Source organism: Sphaerodactylus townsendi, linkage group LG01, assembly GCF_021028975.2.
Source record: "Sphaerodactylus townsendi isolate TG3544 linkage group LG01, MPM_Stown_v2.3, whole genome shotgun sequence".
Classification (NCBI taxonomy): Eukaryota; Metazoa; Chordata; class Lepidosauria; order Squamata; family Sphaerodactylidae; genus Sphaerodactylus; species Sphaerodactylus townsendi.
The window spans coordinates 110,598,840-110,622,026 of NC_059425.1; the positions used below are offsets into that span (position 1 = coordinate 110,598,840).

Consider the following 23,187-nt stretch of genomic DNA (forward strand, 5'->3'; position numbering starts at 1 on the left):
CTCAACTCCACATTCTGTTCTTCTAGCCAGTGGCGTAACTAGGCAAACTGGAGCCCTGGGCAAAACCTGAGTTTGATGCCCCCCAGGTGCGTGCCCAATGCAACGCGCGCACCCCCCTTGTAGCTACGCCCAGTGGTGTATCTAGGCAAACTGGAGTTTGGCGCCCCCCATGAGCAGCCACCCTCCCCCACTGTGACCAAGCAATGATTTTTTACATCAGGTTGTTTCAAAGTCACCATCACATTATAGAACATGCCCCAACTCATAAATCTGAACACAGCAATAGGCCATGCCACACAGCAGAAAGACTCCTTGGAAAACATTTTCCAACTGCTTTCAAAATGTGTTATTATTGCTATGAAAACATTTTATGGTGTTGTATCCAGTCCCCCCCAATTGGGGGAAACAGCATCACTTTCAATGTTTCAAAGGAGAATCTGGGCTCCCTAGTTTAAACAAGTGATGCTGGAATCCACCCCAAAACAACATCATTTTCAATGGTGTTTAAACTAGGGAGCCCAGATTCTCCTTTTAAATCCACCTTAAAGGGAGAATCTGGGGTTCCTTAGTTTAAACAACATTGAAAGTGATTCTATTTTGGGGTTGATTCTCCCACAACCTGAAACCAAATCACTTTCAATGTTTAAATAACTGGGGACCTCAGATTCTCCCCTTTAAATCCATGTCAAAGGCATGGGGATTTTAAAAGGAAAAATCTGGGGAAATTTTCGGGAAGGTGCCTGCTGTCAGGGGTGACAATAGTTAGAAGTTAGCACCACTAAATCTCTTTCAGGGTATCTTTTAGGAGACTTTTCCATAATAATACCATCTAGGTTTGGTGAAGTGCTTGGTTCAGGGGTCGAAAGTTATGGACCCTCAAAGGTGTAGCCTCTATCTTCTGTTTGCTCCCATTGGGAAACAATGGGATGATGGGCACTCCCCTTTGGGAGTCCATAGCTTTGGGACCCCCTGACCAAACTTCACAAAGCCTGGGTGGTATCAGTAAGCGATTATCCTGATGCTACCACCCAGGTTTGGTGAAGTTTGGTTCAGGGGGTCCAGTGTTATCGACCCTCAAAGGTGTAGCCTCATCTCCTATTAGCTCCCATTGGAAACAATGGGGGATGGGGCACCCCCTTTGGGAGTCCATAACTTTGGACTCCCTGGACCAAACCTCACCAAACCTGGGTGATAGCATCAGGAGAGTCTCCCAAAACATCCCTGAAATTTTGGTGCTGCTAGCCTAAAAACTGCGCCCTCTGCAGGCCAATAATGGAAAAAACTGAAAATACAAAAAATCCCACAAATGAACCTGCAGTTTTTGCGCCCCTCACTGGGCTGCGCCCAGGGCAACTGCCCACTTTGCCCAATGGGAGGAACGCCTCTGCTTCTAGCATAATAATAATCAATGTTTTTGCTAGTATAGTTGTAAAAATTAGCACGTACTCTGACTTGCTTACTTCGCAAGGAATAAGTAATCTAAATAAAATCAGCAGTAATGAAAATAATAATGTGCACATATTGTACATGTAAGTAATGGCAATAAACAATGATAACTTTAATCTTTAGCCCTGATCTTTCCTTATGGTTTAGAGTATACAGCAGCATCACTTCTCTGCTAAAGGCTGCAGTGGTGCTTGTTCCATCCTTTTACTGCTTCACTAAAATCTGCAGTTTAGAAGCTGTCAGTGTTTATATATGTATAAAATTTCCCATGCTCCAACCATCTGTTCTGTTGTTTCATCTTATGGCAAATTACATGCAGAAATTAGGAAAGCTGTGTAGGGAATGTAAAGTGTGACACAACACCTTGTGGTCGTTGAAAGCACTGTTCTGTTCCTCAAACATTTTATCATAGGTATCAGAAACTCATTTTGTCCTTGCCATATTCCTTAATGTTTGTAATGTAAAAGATCTTAAAATATATGTTCGGATACATAATTTCTGTGCTTAGTTATGAGAGCCACATTTAATTTTGTTTAAGAGTAGTTTAGTTAAATCATCCTGTCATTTGGACATTACAAATATCTTTTTCAAAACATAATTAAAACGATAAGAACAAAAATAGGCTATTTCTTTGTTTGAGAAACAAGTACATTTCATCACTTTCAACCACTAACCTGAAACTGACTCTGGAAATGCCAGGCACCTTTCATGGCTTTCAATTGATAAATTAAGTTGGTTTGTGTTTGTCATGTTTTGTCCTACTGTTTTTACGTTACATATTGCTAGGACCTGGATAAGAGCCAGGATGAATTACTGAAGCATCAGGCTAGCATTAGTGAACTCAAGCGAACTTTTATGGAATCCACACCTGAGCCACGTCCCAATGAATGGGAAAAGCGTCGTATCACACCTCTGTCTCTACAGGCACAAGGGGTATGTCATTGGAAACCCTTGTCAGCATGCATAGCTAGCAATGTTGAAAAAGTTAAAATATGTGTTGTATTCTGGGATTATTAATAAGAAAGATATTGGCTATTTCTTTGCTGCTAATATGAATTGTGTGTTTAATACTCATTAATGTTATGAGTGGCTTTCTGTTTGCAAAAATACTGTACTTCAAAGCAACTTTTTTACTTTTGAGAGAAAGAAAGTAACACTGAAGAAAGCTAAGATGATACTATGGTAGAGGGTTAGATTCTAGGTAGAGCATAGAAGTTTTGAGTAATTTTATTTTCTCACAATTTAACTTTTCACAAATGATGTGTAAAAATCCAGAATGAAACATGCAGTGCTGCATTTCCTGCAGGATTTTCTAATGCTGATTTTCATGTATAAGAGTAGACTATAAAACCACAGATACCAGGCTACCCATGTTGGCCTTACTGGGACCTGTTTTAAATATTGGCATATTTTTAAGTGTTCAGTACAATTGACGAGCCATTTGGTGATGTGTATAGATATATAATCTATATTATGTATAGATTATGTCTGGCATGAAGGATGGCTAATATGGACTTGGTTCTTTACAACTTTTAAATACATGCCATTGAATTATACTCAGTAGTGAGCATCTACTTACCATCATGTGTGTGTGAGATTTTGCTGTCAAGTCATAATGGACTAATGGCAACCCCATAGGGTTCTCAACATCAGAGTCGTTCAGAGGTGGCTTATCATTGCCTGTGACCCTGTATGCTGAGAAAGCCCCGAGAGAATTGTAACTAGCCCAAGGTCACCCAGCAGGCTTTATGTGAAGGAGCAGAGAATCGAATTTGGTTCTCCAGTTTAGAATCTGTCCCTCTTAACGACTATACCACATTGACTCTTGACTTACAATTGCTTCACTTTTGTCAGTATACAAGATATTTCATATACTTGTGTACTCAAAAAGTGTACAGTATATCCCTGAATAAGCCAAATATTTACTGAGCAAATATTTACTGAGCAGCAATTTCTCACTATACAGAAACCACTGCATGATACATTAATCTTTTAACATTGTGTATGTGCTTAGTTTGTATGTATCTGCCTTAGGTGCATGTATATTCATGCCCATTTTACAGGAAGGTTGGATATTCTTCTCTCGGTTGCATTTTACTTTCATGTTTTTTTGTTAAACTGTTTGCTGCTTTTGTTTCCTCCTAATTTCCTTTGGTTTGAAAAAATTACAAAACACAGTTTACAAATAGAATACATAAATTTGGAATGAGAATGGGCTTCAAAAATCATGGGTCACCAATGGAACACCAGTAAAATGAGGCTACTTGAAGTCTGTGTCCTTTGTTTATACACTTATTGTGAAGATTTTGCTCTATCTCTGTTGCATTTAATTATGTAAATATTTACTTACGTCACAGTCAAACTATTTGATAGATAATAGAATCATAAAACTGATACTCAAGATAAAACTTAACATTACCTTGAATAATTACCAGCATCTGTTGAAACCATTTCCAACAAAGCTGAAAAGCCAGGACTTTCTAACTGTTGATATCCAATCCTGATTCTTTAACTCTTTTTATCTGATGTGATGTTAAACTTAAAAGGGCACTGTCTGGTACTGAAAATGTCATCTGTGTTGCCAAATCAGATGTGACAATGGAAGGTTTACTCTAGGTAGTGGATATTGTCTGCTTGTCCTTCCTGCCCCATCTTAGAGCCCTAAGCCAGATAGGTTTGTTTTGGGTCTTCTCAATTTAAGGTTATCCAACATTTATTCAGATGTGTTCAAATGCCATTAGGCAGCCCAGTATAAAATTTAGTGCCCTCGGGTTTTCTTTCTTCTGTGCGGGAGCTGTGAGGTGAAATACCTTTTTCTAAGAGACCTGGATCTCAACAGCCCATTGCCAGTGTCCTCTTAGTCTTATAGTAAGAAAGAATCTTGTATTTGCAATGTGATGAAGGAAATGCTGCAATGAATAATAGCTATGCTTTTTAGAGGTTGTTCCAAGTCATAATTAGCTTTGAGGCTTTCATATTGCATCTAAGCTAGCTTTTATCCTTCTGGTCTTTTCCAGATATATCTGACAGATTTACATCCTTAAAGCTACCTATGCTACTGAAAAAATATTGTAATTAACATTGTAATGATTTATTACTAGTGAGTAGAGATATGAAGGCCTGGGAACAGGAGGGAACAGAAACATTGGGTGGGAGGATTCTTTTTCCCCATATTTTCTCATTTTTCTAGGGGAAATAAATAGGAAATTTTGAGGATAACTGAAAAAAGACCTGGGAAATACTTGCTCTTTTAAAATGAGTGAAATGTTTTTAAAGATAAAATAGACATGGTGTATATAACTCTTAAATTTCAGTCCAATATGCATTTCTACACATGTGGAGCATGCAGGGCTTTCATTGCCCTCTGTTGTCCTTTTGATCCCTCTTCAGGTTCACTTTTTCACTTTTCACTCAAACCACTGTGACACATATGCATGCAGTTTGGGTAAAAAGTGGTAGCCCAAGATGCACCAGCTTTTGCAATTTTTTCTCAAGTACTGGGTTAAGATGCATTTTTACTTGCCGTAAAATAAGGCATTTATAAATTCCATAAATATGTGAAAGATTACAGTTTTATATGCTATGTTTTAAATATTGCATTTTTATGTTTTTAAAGCAGTAAAGTTAATTTAGGTTCAACAAGACAGTAAGTGTTGCCTATATTTCAGCTTTAACATTTCTAGATATTTCATGTCTGTACTAGTAAGCTATGCTTTTTTAAAAAAATACTGCGATGGTCACGTTGTTGATTTATGTTCCTATTTGGGATGACAGAGCAGAAATCAAACGATTAAGGCCAGAAAATTGCCCTGAGGTGCCTTTCGTCCAAAGCTCAGTTGCTCTGAGGTTGATTTAGTTTTCCTGGTAGTCAGCAGGCATTGACAATATGTATCTTTCTAGTTTGAGCACAGTTGTGTCCTATAAAATATTGGAGAAAAATAGCTTAGTTTAGAGGGGAAATTTAAAAGTTTGGGGGAAATTGAACTATAAGCAATGCATGCTTATTTGCCAAACATAAGCTTATGTTACTGTTTTAATAATGAATAGCGCATCATTTATAACTTAGCATATAAAATTGAACTATATCGTTTATGAAATTTAACAGGGGCTTAATTTTTTACAAGCAAAAACATACAATGTTAAAGAAAGGCAGAGAATGCTGCACCCTATGCTACCTTACTACATATATCTTCTTCTTCTTTTGCCCTCTGGAAATGTCTAATGCTTTTCTAGCTGTATGTTTGCTTTTGATGTGCTTAACTGGTCATAGAAAAATGGCTACCTACCCCCATATCCCTAAAGATAGAGATTGGGTCAGACTCAACAGTCCATCTGCAGAAGGCATTGACAATCATGGCATCTTTCCACCACCAGCCCTATCTGGGCTCATATGGTTGATGACTCTTGTTGTAGTATTCTTTCTGATATGTGAATTAGGGGAGGCATAGCCTGTTCTCTTTCCCGCTCTGCTTCCTCTTCAGTGTAGCTTTCCTGACCCAAGACAGGTACTGCAACCCCAAGAATCTTCTTTGCTACAGTCTTGTGCTCTTGATTGCAGGAACTGTCTATGGGCTACCATTTGTGAGCTAATGTTTAATATAGCTTCTGAGTGTTCACAAGAATATGATACCTGAATTTTGTTACTTAAACAATATACTGATGTTTTGCAATTTCTAAACATATTGTTCAAATCAACAATTAATAAGCCATTCTAGGATATTTTTTTAAAAAAAGATGTTGAGTAGAACTTTCAAATTAGTATAACTTAGCACAGCATATGTGACTTAATAGTTATGAAAAATTCTGTATTTAAATTGGGGAGGAGGGATTTCTTTCTAATAAGTTTTATTTTATTGTCCAAGAATATTGTGCAGTAAGTAGTTTCATGAGTTATATGACATTAATATATTATGGTTTAGGGTTCCACTTGTAAGTAGGGATTAATTTTAAAATATGCCACATTATTATGCAGAAAGTTTAGAATCCACACTAATGAAAGCAGAGTTGCTGCGAAAACATTTGTACCTATTAACATATACGACTCTGGTGTTTTGTGCATACTTTAAAGCCTGTAATGTTACTACTTACTTTTTTCTTTTCTTTTATGTTTTCAAGAATTTTCAATAATGTGGTGCAAGAATTAGTTTGTTTTATTAACCTTTATGCTGGGAAGTTTTAAAATAAAAAGGGGGGGGGAGTTCTTACAAATTGTTGAGAAAGGTGTGTTTATAATAGTCAGTAAGCGGAAAGGAAAATTCTTGGTGGCAATAACTTTAGAACAGTAAGTCACTCTTATACTGACTTAAGTCATCTTGCTAGTTGAATTCTGGTACCAGATAACTGGCCATCTGTCTGACTTTTTCTTTCTTCCTGTTCTCACTTGTCTTATGCATACATGTTCACACACACATTCTTAATGACATTAGATCCATGGTGGCAAACCTATGCCACTCCAGATGTTCATGGACTACAATTGGCCATGCTGGCAGGGGCTGATGGGAATTGTAGTCCATGAACATCTGGAGTGGCATAGGTTCGCCACCACTGCATTAGATATTTCCACATAAGAGTAGCATTAAACATCACTTGCTCTTCATTGTTATATGGTGGACAAGAAGAAGAAGAGCCCTCCTTTCTCACTTGTAAGGAGATGCAAGGTGGCTTACAAACTCCTCTCCCTTCTTCTCCCCACAACAGACACCTATGAGGTGGGTGGGGCCGAGAGAGTTCTGAACGAACTGTGACTAGCTCAAGGTCACTCTCAGGCATCATGTGTAGCAGCACCAGGGAAACAAATCCAGTTTACCAGATGAGAATCCACCACTCATGTGGAGGAGTTCTCCAGATTAGAGTCCACTGCTGGCTCTTCCACATAATATTCTAATTGCCCCTAAACTGAAGCAAAATGATCACTATCGTATATGTTCTGCTTTTATTTAACTGGGTAGAAATTAGGTAGTTGACCTTTTTTTAGCAGTCAGAACATGTAGCATTATAAAGCCTTTTTAGAGTTATTATATTAATGCTTGAATTAGATTTTTTTTCAGGAGGAAATTATTTTAATATTATTATAATGGCAGCATTTTGGTTTTAGGACTTATGCTGCCTTTGAAAATAAGATTATCACAAAATAAACAAGTGTGCTGTCATCTGCAGAAATGAAAAAAAGGAACAAAATATATTTAGAAAATAATTGCTGTATGCATACAGCACCCCTTTTAAAAAGCTTACATATGTTTTCTACTGAAGGATGAGTTCAGGTTATTTGAAGACATTGCATACTGAAACATTCTAAAATAACTTTATTCAGCTGTTAATAGTGTTTTGTTTTTAATTTAGAAAGTTGAGTTTGGGTCACATGTGTATTATGTTGCTAATGTTGCTTAAGAGAAGTAATCTTAGATGGGTGTTATGGGGAGGGGGGTTAATCCATTTCTGCCCCAGATTAACCTCAGCAATCTGAATTTTGTACCAAATGTTAGTTAAAAGCCATGGAGGAAAGGAAGGTAGATTAATGCACACATTTATATGTAATACAGAATGATCCTGAAGTAAACCCATGAAGAAAACTAGGATTAAGCTTAAATATGCTGTCTGGATGCCCCTTTCTTCAGAAAGTTATGCATGTGGAATATCACTCTGGCCATTTCTGCACAGTGCCCTAGAGACGGTAAAAACACCTTCTCTGGGGAGTTGTTCGCAGCAGCTCCGGCCTCGTCACCCCCAAGCGGCATGAAGTCACTTTTCAAAAGCGGCATCTTCCACCCGCTGTCATGCGAATGGCAGTGGGTGGAAGCTGCCATTTACCCCAAACGGCTCCTTACCTTCTCCTGACTTCCGGCACTCTGTGGAGGTGAGAGGACACGCCTCCTGGCATCTGTCGCTGCAGCCGTCGCTCTGGCCACGGGGGGGTGTCCCCTGGCCTCCTCAGAGTGCCGGAAGACAGGAGAAGGTAAGGAGCCGCTTGGGGACAGTGCAGCCTGTGCGAAGGCTGCACCGTTGGCGCCGCACCCAGCGGGACCGTCCATTCGAACAGTCCCACGGGATGCATCGGCATAAACTATGCCAATGCACCCCTGCTCAGCTGGCCATGCAGAAACGGCCTAAGAGGCAATTGTTAACCTAGTTCTAATAGTTGTGTATGGGTGTACATTTTGAGCTTTAGTGCAGTTTTAGTTTAAAATCTAGCATAAAAGCAGTAAAATTAGCAAAGATTGTAATCTCGAATATTTGTGAGTTGTTCCATCTTTCTGGCACAAGTAGAATGTGAGCTGTAGAGAAACACATCTGTATGTATTCTTTTATGTTTTTCCACACCTTCATGTCTGTTGTTTCCTTTCTTGCCTGATGTTTTCTTTCTTTTGTAGGTCACTGCTGTTTTGTCTTCTGCTGTTAATTTTGCTTCCATTTTCTAACTTGTCTAGAGCCTAGAAGAGGAAATAGCATCAATTTTATTTAGTAAAGGAAGTTTTTCCACTAGCATGAAAACTGCCTTCACTTCCGCTACCTCGTGGACAGCAGAGGGCACTGTTGTGAAAGATAATGTTCCTTCTGAAAAGCCTTCTGCCTCACCCTCCTCTCAGCTGCCGCCTGAGGTGCTTTTCCACATTTACTTTTTTCATCATAAAGTCGTGGAAAGAGGGGCATTCATTAATATGTCAAATAATATACACATTGTGTCTAATCATTAAAGCATATAGGCTTTAGGACAAGGGGAAATAAGAAATAAATACCGGCCTGAGTTAGCTTCTAGAGAACTCTGATGTTCAGAAAGAGCTCCTGTTGGAGCTGTCTGTCTTCATCTCCTCTGAAGCAGGGCTACCTGTGTGATGGGAATGAATAGCTAGACTGTAACCACCAGTGATATTAATTGTACTGTTCAGTGTTCTCAGTAGAAAGTGGGAAAGTCAGGTATAAATTGTTTTATTTGACATGTGAAAAGCAAGATGAAATTCATCTCTCATTAAGCTTGGATGCTTTTTAGATGCAGACTTTCAAAAACAAAGCAGCTGTGAACTTACTTCCAGACATCTGTCAACAAAAGCTGAACTGAATCTCACACACCAGTTGGTGAAACCAAAATTAAGTCACAGATGCTGTGCTTGGTTTAATTAACGATATTACAGTTCTTCCACAGTCTCACTTTTGCATGAGTATGCAATTTGTTTCCTTTTAAAATCAACATCAAATCAAAGACTGAGACAGTCTTTAAAATATAGTATCATTTTTGAGATTCCAGCAACACAGTAAATCTTCATAAGGGTTCCATATATCAACAGTTACTTATATGTTTAGTGTCAGCTCTGTGCCTCTTTTTGAGACCTATCATACTCATGTAGGCAAGTTTCATATTTCATCTCAGATGCATAGCTGGCAAAGTAAGTATGAAGGAAGTTTCATTAAAACGTTTGGTATTTGCAATGCAAAAATATTTGGGAGAACTCCCTGACAGGTGGGAAACATTACTCGGGTTGGGAAGGGGAGTGCAGAATAGAGGGCAGATCTTCCCTGACTTACCCTTTAGCCGTTCCCTACCCAACTTCATGCTGTAGTGCATTTTGTTTGGCATGTTGTAAACAATTTTCAGAGACTGTTATGGATTTTCTGTCCTGTGTGGCTGTGGTCTAGTAGTTTGTTTCCTAATGTCCTGTCTATGTGTACGGCTGGCATCTTTAGTGGCATGTCACAGTAAGATACGTTTCTCTATGCCATGGACATAGATGCCAGCCACACATGTGGGCAAAACGTTTGAAGCAAAAACTGTCAGACCACGGCTACGCAGCCTAGAAAACCAACAACAGGCCGTTGATTCTGGCTGTAGAAGCCTTCAACAGAACAATTTTTAGAGGGCTGATGTGGGATAAGGAAAGTAAAGACGTTCTTCCCCTAGTGTCTTCCACTTTTTCTATTGTAGGATTCAAATATAAGTAGTATTTTATTAGAATGAAACCTTATGATCACCTAAAGGGCAAAGCTAAATTGGTGACGTTTTCGCTAATATCTGAGTTTACTCCTGCGTACGGTAAACAGAGTTCTGCCTACAGGGTATTTCTTTACTGCAGCCCCCTGAAAAGCTGATCCTGAGGGTTAGGGAATCACATGAAAACACACACAAAGTGCCGCCTTATACTGTCAGATTACTGGTCTATGAAGGCCAACATTTTCTACTCTAACTGGCACCAGCTTTCCAGGATCTCATGTAGAGGACTTCTATATCAGCTGTTTCCTAAGCATTGCCTCTGGGCTGTCTGCATGCAAAGCATGTGCTGTACCACTGAGCCTTAACAGCCTTTGCCCCGTCTCTGAGCAGAGTGTGGGACACAGCATAAAAGACTCCAATCGGATGGGAAATAAACAGAAATAGCTCTTCTTTCATGAGCAAATGTGTTTTGGTAGTGCCAGAGACAGTACATTTGATTTTCACTGTTTTGGTGTACTATTCCGTGGATATTGGTCTTAGGTAGCCTTTTCAATATTTTATTGCAAATAGTGATAAAACAAATAGATTGCTTTAAAGGAAAATGGGGTCTTTGTTTTGATGTCCCTGTACTGTACCAAAGACTGAGGGCAAGTGGTGACAGGAACAGGAAAAATGAGGGTAAATCTAAAATTTTTAAAACATAACATGACCGCAGAATGCCACCTAATATTTTTTTTAATTGTAAGAATTGTCTTTTGGTGAGCCCTGAGAAGTAGTAAGCTTGCAAATCTTTGGCCCCAAAATACCTTGTTTATATTCAGTGTTCCTTGCTGTGCACTTTTATTTGTGTTGTTTTAACACACTGTTCTATAAATTTGTGAGTGTGCAGTCTGTCCCACTGTGTGTTTGTAGCATGATAAAATCAAATGTCTCAATATGTATAGACTTTCTAATTCATATATGTTTTTGGTTGCTTTTCATTTCACAGAAGTTTGTTCCCAAAACAGAAGGGCTTCTCACTGGAACCAACAGGACGACTAAGGTTCTACTATTTTGCCATAGCCCATTGAGCTTTCACATTTCAGAATCTTCATTCTTCTTTCCTTTCTTTTTTCATTTAACCATTCCAGTCATCTTTGTTCTTCATGTGACTTGAGCCATCCATTACATAATTTTATGTTCATAGTTTTATTTATTCATATGTTCTACTTCTTGTGTTTCCTCATCCATTTGTTTTGTGCAGAGTTCACATGAGACTCTGAATGTAGTGGAGAAGAAGCAGGCAGAGGTTGGGATAGAAGAGACACTAGTCACAGATGATATCCAAAGGGGCAAAATACAACTGATCTCTGATGGTGTCGAATCTCAGAAGACGGAGCATCTCTCCAAAAAGGATTCTTCATCCTTGTCATCAGACAGCAGCAGTAATGAAAGTGAAGGTGAAGTGGAATATCAGCCACATCATCGTATGATTCAGGAAGTCATAAAAGAAGAGCTAGAAGAGAATGAAGATATCAAAGAGGAAGAACACAAGGCACAAGCAGTAGATTTTACAGAAATTTCACAGGAAGTCAGCCAGGTTAAAGCAAAAATTGAGCACCCAGAAGCAGCAGAAGCTTTGATCCAGATAAATGATGTACCCAAAAAGACATCTGGGGAGAGAAACTTAATAAAATTGAATGAGCATGGTCCAAAAGAAGACAAGGAGAAAGAACAAGTCAAACTAAATGGAGAGGCATCACATATTGACATTGATGTATCATCACAAATAATTTGTTGTTCTGAGGTAAATGGTAGAAGAGGAGGGGATGCTAGACAAGACACTTTGCCCTAGGGTTGGATATCTCTGCCTTCCTTCTTCTCTGTCCAGGTTTTAACAAAAATTCAGAACTCAAGGTGGGGAGAATCAAAGTATAGCAAAATTCTGCTTTCCATCTTGTCTTCTGAATGTTTTGGTAAATCTAATGAACTCAACTCCTGGGATTACACCATCTTATTTACTTTTTATGTTTTGCTTTTGTTCACTTGTGCTAATTGTTTGTCTTGTCCTGTCTATTTTGTTAGTATTTATTTACAAGTAACTTGCAATTGCAGTTATGAAGTAATATATATGGTACATGAGATGATAAGTAGCCAAGATGCATGAGTTTAAGTCCTATGCCTCTTTGCCTGCTAAGAAACCTGTCAGGCTTTTAGTCCATGCAGGTTCCCCAACCCCAGCCTTACCTTTTCAGTGCTATTGGAGGAAGTATATGTTGACAAAGATCCTCGCCCAGTAGCTCTTTCCACCTGTGCTGCGCAGGATCCCAATCATCTCCATTTTGTTGTTATTAAAACTCGCTGATTTATTTTTAAATTTTCTCTAGATACGTTATCAAATTGCTGCTTAGATTCTGATACAACATATTATGTTTCTTACATACATGGAAGCTTCCTAGCTCTAGATAGTTGCAGAAGGCTATAGTTTCACTCATAGATGTGTAAGCTTTGAACCTAGAAGAACTGTAATATTAGCCAAGTTCTTCTACCTTAATCTTCAGCATTCAGATATATTTGTTCTATTTTACTCTTTCAAGCACAATTTTACTCTTTCAAGCACATGATCATTCTTTGAAAGATCACCATTGAATATATCATGTTTTGATTGGGGGGGGGGGGCGTATTTCAGATACATAGGAACAGGGTTTTTTTGACTGATCTAACTTCAGAAATGCCAAATGTGGTGATATATTGAAGAGCCTAAGAAGTAATACTGGCCCAACTCTGCTTTGCGTGTGACATTTCTGTGGTTGTAAGATTCGTATTATATAGCTACTCAAACCATAAAGTTTGTGCAGCTATAATTACTTTAATGTTTATTAGAGATATGTGCAATGGTGAACTGTGATCCCCACTGTGGGTATAGATCATTTCATTATTGTAACATGTGGGTATATATATCATCACAACGTTAAAACAGCTTTTTAAAAATGTAAACCTTGGATTCAGATAACAAGGGGCTGTGATTGGTGACTAAAATTCAAAGGCAGCTTGAAAAATATGGTAGGGAGACTTAATGTTTTATAGTCAGAATATCAAAAGGCTTGTGTGTTTGATAGCCTGCTAGATGCCATATGTTTTACCTTTATAACCTTTAAATTCATAGCCTTCTGTCTTTCTGAATACTAGCCTCCAGTGGTTAAAACTGAGATGGTGACAATTTCAGATGCTTCACAAAGAACTGAAATCTCCACTAAGGAAGTACCAATTGTTCAGACTGAGACTAAAACGATCACATATGAATCTCCCCAGGTACAGATATTGAATGGTTTAGAGTATCATTTTAGGTTACATCTTGGCCTAGGCTACGTTCAAGAAACCAGGTTATCACACTGCGTTGAAAAAAATATTTCCTACAGATGTATTACCAGGACTACAACATATTTATTTTATTTATTTATTTACTTTGGATTTATATGGCTTGTTGAGAGCCATATTTATCTCAGCTGTCTCAAACGAGTAATTTAGAGCACACTGACTGTTTTGTGAAATTAAATTGTCACTTTGGCTCATTCCGCACATGCAGAATAATGCACTTTCAAACTGCTTTCAGTGCTCTTTGAAGCTGTGCGGAATAGCAAAATCCACTTGCAAACAGTTGTGAAAGTGGTTTGAAAATGCATTATTTTGCGTGTGTGGAAGGGGCCTCTAAGTTGCACTTGAAAAGAACTACAGGTTTGTCAACTTGGTTTATGCTTTTAGTCAGTACTGAGTGTTGCCTTTTTCTATCATCTAGTTAGATGGCGGTAGTGATGCTGGTGTGCTGCTGAGTGCACAGACGATTACAGCGGAATCTGTTTCTACAACCACAACCACACACATCACTAAGGTAACTGAATCAAAATAACATTTGCCATTTCCTCCTCTTACCTCGTTAATTGATTTAAAAGTGTACATGGCATGTGACTGAAATTTCTTGGAGCTCATTAATTTTGTAATTGTATACTTCTCCGACTCCTTGGTCTTTCATTATGTTATACCAGGGAGCTCTGCAGTTAATATTGCCTTTTTCACCCTTTGTGTTTAATGCCATTTGTATCTTTGTGTGGTACTCTCACCTCCTGTGTATAATGGAAAGGAATTTTAAGCTGGGGTCCCCAACATGATGCCTGTCTAAAAACCAAGTGTTTTTAGAAAGTGGGTGGGCCTTTTGCCCAGGAAGGCTTCTGGTTGACCTTTGAAGATCTGATTAGTTGTGCAAATTGAAAAAAAAATTGCTTTGGCAGCAGTTGCTCCCACATCACAGGGATCTCCACTGCATGACTGAAGTTAATGCAAGAAAATATCTTTAAAAAATATATTTGTTTTAAAAGGCATCTCCTTAAGCAGTGCTTCTTCCTAAAATATTGATGAGATACCATGAAAATTATGCATAATCTCATTCCTTGACAATTGTTAGTCTTTCTGAACAATAAGCACTAGTGACAGTGGAGGTAGTGAGAGAGTTTTCCATTTTTTTTCCTGTGCTACAGGTACAAAACTTAATGAATACTTAATTTTTGGCACTAGTTGCATATATTTGATGTAATATATTGCTGCATTTTTTCCAGCTGCTTTTCTTATAGTTTTAGAGTTTATTGGAATCCTTTTAATTTCACAGAATATTACAATCATTTATAAGAAAAACCTAAAGCCTGTTTAGAAACCCCTTTTGATGTGCTGTCTAATCTTTTCTGCTACCAACTCTTAAAGAAAGCATGCAGAAGAAAAAAATATCTTCTCACTGAAGAGTTGCTAAAGATCTGGGCTGAAAAGCCAGACTCAGATTTTAGCAGCCACCATTTACTGGGAGAGAAGGTAGATCAGAAGATGTAAGGCCTCTCTGCTTTTTCACCTTTTCATTTAGCACTTTTTAACATGTGATATTAAGAGTCCTCAGTTGAATATCCTGACTTGAACTTACCCAATACATGCAAGCCTTTCAGGGACTGCCAATTTGCATGCTGATCCCTTTATATTCATAGTAACAGGCTGGGGAAATAGCAAAGCTGTTCATCTCTGTGTGGATGTTTCTGTATTCACTGCGGGGATGGGAGGGAAGCAACTTCAAGAATGTTGAATTAAGAAAACAGCTCTGAAGGAAGCTGTCATATAAACCGAGTGCACCGAGTCTCTGACCATTTTTTCCCCTGGTGTGCAGCTTCAAAGGAAATGGAGCCTTGTTGAGAAGCTGTTCTAGATGAATGGAGTGATGGCCCTTTGGCAGAAGTGACATTCAGAGAGGTGTCAGGAAAATTGGGGTAGTGTATATATTAAATTTGGGACATGAAATAGCATGTTGATTGTATTTATTTAGAACATTTGTATGCTAATTTTCCAGAGACCTGTTGCTTTAGCTTAATCAGGCACGTTCTTGCTCCATTTGATCGTGTACTGATGGATTGAGTATTCTTCACTGTTTACCATTATTATCAAAGTAAAGGTTGGATGTGACACTTCTGTACCCCCACGGACTTCCCACAGCAAAATTCAATGCAACAGAACCAGAATAAAAATGAATCTTTTTTTCATGTGAAATCCATAGACTGTGAAAGGTGGTGTGTCAGAAACCAGAATTGAAAAACGGATTGTTATCACTGGAGATGCAGACCTTGACCATGATCAGGTGAGAGAACAAATGTTAACCCTTTTCAGGCTGTAAAATCCGGGCAGTGCAATCCAAATCCCATAGTGGCACCACCCTGCCACCTCCAAGAGGGTTTTTCGGCAGCACATGGAGGCAAATCCCTCCTCTGCTGAGAAGCCCTACAAGGCCAGGGTGAAAGCCAACTAATGTTTGCTCCACCCCCACCCCCACCTTGCCTCTGGAACGCTTCTCTATGCCGGTGGAGTAGGTCATTGTAGTTGGCCATGGCAGCTACTCACTATAATGAACTTGTCTCTCCGACAGGGTAGGTGCCCCGGGAAAGGCAAATCTGCCGGCACAACTCTTCACTTTGCACTCCCCCTCTGGTTTGGGCCATAAGAATGTTCAAAGCTGTGCTACATAATGTCTTTGGTTAATGTTCATAATATTTCATTTATAGACAGGTTGTAAAAACCTACAAACTTATTTTAATCATTCTCTGCCCTTTTATTTTGTGGTACCATTCTGATTCTACATAAATGAACAGCATGGCAATTAAAATGTTATTTCTGAATTCTAATATACCAAGGGCTACAAATAAACTTAATTTAATATTTTGGCATTCCTGAAGCAAGTAGCTCATGATGAGTTCAATTTCTTTTAGAAGCCTGAAATTAAATGGCAGAGCTGTTTTAGCATTTAGGTGTAAGAGCAATTTGTCCAGACATGTCCTCAGTACATATGGGGGATCTGAAAAGGTCAGACAATATTTTTGATTTAATAAAACTTATATATCTCCATAATGCTGTATGAATATTTTGAATCCCTTACATTAACTTTTTAGGAAAGCATATGCAGTTTTTTTCTCCATAAATCATAGAAATGGAGCTCATACTCTGACATGGGGTATTTTTACTCATATGCAGACTAGCAATCATCTCATGTATTACAAAATGTAACATGAGAAGACAGCCTTTACGCTGAATCTTTTAAAGTTTCAGTTTTTAAATTATTTAGAATAAAACTTCTGCACTTTTTATACTACATATGCAAGTTCACATATAATTTCTAATGTGTATATTATTATCCAAACTAGTTTATACTTTCAAATGTACAGTGTTTAAGGACTGCTGATTGTTTTATTTATTTGTTTAGATGTTTATACTCTGCTTTGTCCCCTGTGAGAACCCCAAAGCAGATTACGACATGATTCTTCCCTCTTCCCTTTTATCTTCACAATAACCACCCTGTGATATATGCAAAGCAGAGAGAGAGAGAGAGAGAGCATGACTGGCCCAAGGCCATCTAGTGACAGTCCGTGGTAGGGTGGGGATTTGAGCAATGGTCTCCCAGATTCTAGTCTGGCAACTGTCCTATCCTGCCTTTAGTAGCTAAGCAACATCATCTTCCCTTTACCTAGTTTTCCTTCCAGAACAAAAATGACCCCATAAATAATGACCCAGTTGAATTGTAGCCATTATCTTAGCAAACTGTTTTGAATTTAATACCTGCAGTTATTAAACCAGTTCTTGTCAATAATTATATAGGCATTGGCACAAGCCATTAAAGAAGTTAAAGAGCAGCACCCTGACATGTCTGTAACCAGAGTAGTAGTGCACAAAGAAACAGAGATGGCAGAAGAAGGAGACTAAGGTAAGAGGCTCAATATAGCCCAAAAGGGTAACTGAGAATTTATCTTTCTGCATACATATTTGGAGGCACTGGAAGTTGATAGAGTCAACTGAAAATATACTTAAATTTACTCATGGTCAGAATGATAATCTTTTGTGATTCTACATGCAGTTTATCTCCTAATTTTTGAGTTGCAGTCATTTTGAGCATTTTTTTAAAGCAAAGAAAACAGCATAGGGAGAAAAATGACATGAAATGCAGAAAGAGAAGATATAGAACGATAGGGAGAAATGCAAGCTTTGGATGGGTGGAAGATGGGCTGTAGGTAGGATCTAATACACCACCTCCAGGACATAACTTGTGAAGAAATCAAAGTACAAGAGCCATACACCTTCATACAAAACATAGCTCCTGAATAATCAAAAGGCTCACTGATATTCCGGGAGGTGGGGCAGGAACATTCCTCTTTTTTTCCCCCAGCATTTTTTTCCTTTGACGTGAATAAAATGCTTTTAAAGACAAAGTTCTTACTCACTAAAATGACTGGCATGACAATGACCGGGGCCTTTTATTCTTTTTTCTTTTTACAATTTTTCAATTGGAAAAACTGGTAACTGGAAAAAATATCAAATAGGTTTCTGTATCTTTTTTTGGAATGCATGAAATGTTTTGAAATAGCATAGATGCTGTTATTCATAGTTCTTTCTTCCTTTATTATTGGATGTATGTATGTGTAATTCTACTTGCAGAAGAATAAGGCATTTATGCTTTTAGCATGTAATCAGCATATTTATGTTATTTAAGTTACAAATAATGACTTTTATGTTGTTAAAGCAACAGAATAGATTTAGGTTTAGTTATTGCATATATTTTGATTCCCTCTCAAAGTTTCCGTTTTTTCTGTGGGTTCAAAATTTCCAATATTTATATCTCTTTAGTAAGGGAAATATAATTCTCCTCTTGAATAACTCTGGAGGTAGAGAAATACAATTCCCTATGGCTCTGATTATACATTGCCATGAAAAACTGATTCCCATGATTCCAAACCTTGTAAGAAAATGTAAGTCTTACCCCCCGCCCCCCATTTTTAATGATAATGTACTAGATGGTATTTGTAATTAATTAAAAAGTGAGTAATTTTACAAGGGATTTTTCAGAGTGGAAACATCAAGTTCACCACACACATATTCCTTCTCCATAGTCTAAAGAGTGGAAATCAGTAGAACAGGGACATTGTTCTAGAAACAAGAAGTTTGATGTGCTTTTAAAGGCCAATGGGGAAATGGCATTATGACTGTGACCTGAAAAAATGTGGTTCTTGGAGAAGAAAAATTAAATACCATTTTAAGAGGTTAACAGGGTTTAAATAATACTTTACTACTTCCCTCTTTTAGAATTATGAAGAGTTACCTGCAAATGAGAAGAACTTTGACCATTCCAAGTTGGTATCTTTTTCACTGTTTCTCTAAATTCATGAAGGCTGGCAACAATGACTAGACATCTCTGTAATGAACTACCAATACCAAACTTTATCTTCTCTGGTTGTTTACCACTTACTACTTTATTTTTATAATCACTTCTTAACATGGTTGGCTTTTTATGAGAGTTATAAATTTGTTATTTTTTTGCACAACTCCCTGCCATTTTTATATAATTGATCTCTTGATTGCATGAAAGTGAACAAAAATATTTAGTAAGCGCTGTTCACTTGAGCAAGTGTAAAATGCAGGAAAGACAGAATCTTTGACTAATTTAGATATAATCTTTTTGGAATGTTTCAAATAGAACCTCTTACAGGAATAATTTACAGAGGATTTTTTTCCAGATTATTCAGGTAAATAGTGTGTCAAATAATATAAAAGTACAGTTTTTTATTAAAACAATTAAGCTTTCCTATAACGTGGGGAAGTGAATTAATAATTTCACCTGGACTTAAATGATTTTTTTTATATAAACTCCTTATAACTTTCTCTGTTCTGAGGGTCTCCCACTTTCTTTGGGGAACTGGTGCTGGTATATTATAGAAGAGAGGGAGTTATAAAGACATTTCTACTGAATGAGCACTGTTCTAGTAACCTTTTCCTGCACCTCCGTGCCATTGATCATCTCTTCCTTCATGGACACTTTGTCGTCTGCAACATTCCAGATAATGTTGGAAGGACTTGCTCTCTTCCCTTCCAGCAGAGATAATCTAGGCAGCTTTAAAACCTTAGTGCATTTTTCTCAACATGTTAAATGTCAAACACTTCCATTCTATAATGCACATACAGAATGCTTGTGTTATATTAAAACTGATTGTCTGCATGTTACAACTAACACTTCTGTTAAGCAGTTATATCTGTTACAGATAATTTTCCTGATCACCTGTTTGGGTTTTAAGGACATTGTAGAACCAGAGGTGCATGCTTGAGACCACTGTCATAAGCAGTATGAGAAGTATCTCTATGTGATGAGGCTGCCAGTGAGGAAGTCTGTACGAAAACCTGTTAATTCCCTGTGTTCACCGTGTGTATAGTTGATGCCATATTAAATTTGAAGCAATTTCAGGTTATATTAAGTGATATTTTGCTTTCTGTAATACTATTATAAAATAAAGTTTGTTTATTCTCTAAGAGTTTCATCTGTTCTTTACACCAAAAATGGTTTTTAGAAGGAAAATGCTGTTTAAATGTATTTGTTTTATTTTATTATACTTATATCCCATGCTTTCCTGACAATCGTCAGGCTCAGGCCAAATTTATACAAACAGTTAAAAAGATATACAATAATTAGAAACCTTATTCATTTCAAAATTCTAGCTTTGAAATTCCAGTTTGTGCTCTTAATGAGTTAAATGCAATGATGGGGACAACCAGTAAGGGGGGGGGGGGGGGAAGGGAGGCAAACCAAACAATTGAAAAAGCCAAACAAATGTAGAGATAGGGAGGCCGGCAAAAATGTAATTGTCACTGCCTCAACCATAGGCCTGTGGAATTGAGCCAGGTCCCAGGCCAGAGCTGGGAAAGTTTTGACTGTGGTTGAGGACAGCCAATGCTTCTTCAACCATGGACCACCAATAGATTACCACCAGCTGAAAATAACACTCTTTGTGGAATGTATCAGGAGAGGCAGTCCCACAAGTGTGATGGTCCCAGATCATTTACAGCTTTTAAGGTTAATACCAAAATCTGATTTGGTACTCAACTTGGGGCCAGTGCAGCTAGCTGAGCATCAGTTGTATATGCACTCTACATGGGGTCTCTGTAAGGACCTTTACTGCTGCATTCTGGACCAGCCAGGTCCCCCTCTCCCCGCAACTTCCCACCATAAAAGAAAAATAGTGTTCAGGCAAAGTGTACAGGTACCGTATTCAAGACTTTTCTTTGATAGTTCACCTTTTTAATGTTGGTCTATCGATAGATTGACACCTCAATCTATTGATGAAGTTAAAGATAAAAATTAAATATATTACAAATTAAAGCACATATATGCGATTGAGAATCTGCAAAATAGAACCCCCTCCCCTGGATACAAGCAAAAAGCCAGCTGATGAGTAATGCCTGCCCCGCTGCAAACAGGGCAATGGGTAATAATGCTGATCATGTCCCAAAAAAACCTAGGCCAATTCTCTTTGAAGTTGCAGGAACCTCACTGTGTGTAATCGGTCCATGTCAGAGAAGAGCTTAATTTCCTGGCCACAGCACCACTGTATCTTGGGATGAGACAAAGTTTTGAAGGAGACCAAGCATAGCCATATCTCTGCCTCCTTTCTTTACAAAAACTTCTCCCTCCATGATTCCTCCCACACCCCTCCCAATCACTGGGATCTCTGACCCAAAGCTGGCCTCCCATCTATAAACAAAAACTAATTCCATCCCTTTCTAAAACACTCTCCCATGTCAACCACAGTGTACAAAAAATGACCAATAGCTTAACCATTTAACCTCAAAATTATCAAAAATACAATCACAGCCTATAAACGCCCCCTCCCACAAATCCTAAACAATAATAAGCTGTTTCACAGTGTTCTAGCAGCATTCTCTCCTGACGTTTCACCTGCATCTGTGGCTGGTATCTTCGGAGGATCTTTGTTCCCTTTGATCGTATTTTGTCTATAGTCATCCTGTGTTTTTGTGGAGCTGATTAGAACACAGCCATACAGCCCAGAAACCACACAGCACCTCAATAATAAGCTGTTTCGATAGCAATAATACTGAGCAAAGTATATCTAGTCCAACCAGCCCTTATTTGGTAATAAAAAGGCAAGGATTATGGTAAATAACCAGCTAACCAGATAGTTAATGCTAACAGCATGAATATCGTTTTTGCAAGACCAAGTTCCAATCTGTGAAGTCAGCTTTTGAAGGTACCAACAGGGTCTGCTCTGGGATACAGATGTTCCATTTCACTCATGTTTCATCGAGAGGACTTCCCAGTCTAGCCTGCCAAATCAGTTAAATTACTGTGCTCTCACAGTCCTCCAAAATGCCCCTCTATGGTCCTCCAAGATGTCCTCAGCCAATCTCCAGACAATTGGGCAGAAGATGTCCAGTTCGCCATTCAGGCACCCCAACCTCTGATGGAACACCAAACTCAGCAGTAAGATCAGTCCAGCAAAGGCAATCCAAACGATCACTACCTACCTGGCATGCATACCCAAACAATACCCAAGGAGGCCTGAGAATGTCCAAGTGGCCCAAGATGTGTCTTGTTACAGTTGTTAGGGGAAGTATTCTGGTACTGCTGTTGTTAAAAGGATATTATCAATACTGCTTGGTCTTGTTTAACTTAATGCCATCGACATAGTAAGTCCCATGTTATTCAACAGGGCAGATTCCTAGGCAAGTGATTTTAGTCACTGGTTGAAATCCTGAATTATTTTTAGCTCTCTTTTTATAGGGGCTTTGTGGGGAGGGGAATTATGATCTATAACATAGGTTTATAAATCTACATCCAAGTCTCTGGAGAGAGAAGGTTTGCTGTATTTTCAGTATGTCTTTTTTTAAAAAAATGAATGTAAAAACACACACACATCCTTGACATCACCTGCCACAACTTTTCTTTTACCTTATATTCCTGACATTTTGATTGGGGAAGGTCCCTTTAACTAGAGAACAACACATGCCAAATCTAAAAGGTAGGATGCTACTTGCAAGGCACAAAATAGCCACATGGTTTCCTTTTTCCTTCAAAACATTAAAATCAAATCATAATTGAGGAAGAGCAGGAGGGGAGGAGTTCTCTTGCCATCAGTGGTGACACGAGTAGATGACGATGGGGTTAGAAGATCACATGGCATGCATGACCACTAGAAGGCTTGTATTTCATCAGGAATTGCTAGTCCAGCATAATTACTAGATTTGCAGCAAGGGAAGATAACTCTGGCATTTGTGTATAAAGATACATCACTTATTAAAAATTGCAAATACGAATTTCGTAGGCTGTGGTAACAATATTCGCCATCAGAGTCAGGTAAGCATGTTTCCAGGTATCAACTTGCTTGAGTATTCTATTTTTATAGAAGAGCATGCATTTGTAGCACTCATAATTTCAAAGGATTTCAAAATGTGTAGCAATAACTGACACAAACCAAGCCAGTGTTATT

At 38.3% G+C, this 23,187-nt stretch overlaps 1 protein-coding gene across 15 annotated transcripts in view; it reads left to right on the plus strand.

The window, feature by feature from the left end:
• The window catches only part of EPB41L2 (erythrocyte membrane protein band 4.1 like 2), a 120,967-nt gene extending 100,752 nt beyond the window's left edge, over positions 1–20,215 (plus strand). For 3 of the 15 annotated variants that reach the window (XM_048490679.1, XM_048490670.1, XM_048490707.1), the window contains 8 exons: positions 2,233–2,379; positions 11,355–11,408; positions 11,610–12,152; positions 13,535–13,657; positions 14,142–14,234; positions 15,930–16,010; positions 17,519–17,624; positions 18,998–20,215. In XM_048490679.1, the coding sequence (XP_048346636.1) occupies positions 2,233–2,379; positions 11,355–11,408; positions 11,610–12,152; positions 13,535–13,657; positions 14,142–14,234; positions 15,930–16,010; positions 17,519–17,623 (1,146 nt within the window). In that variant the 3' untranslated portion in view covers position 17,624; positions 18,998–20,215. Of the gene's footprint in view, positions 1–2,232; positions 2,380–8,870; positions 9,042–11,354; positions 11,409–11,609; positions 12,153–13,534; positions 13,658–14,141; positions 14,235–15,929; positions 16,011–17,518; positions 17,625–18,997 lie in introns of all 15 variants that reach the window. The other 12 variants (XM_048490725.1, XM_048490739.1, XM_048490789.1 and 9 more) reach the window with 11 other exon arrangements.
• Positions 20,216–23,187: the final 2,972 nt, after the last annotated feature.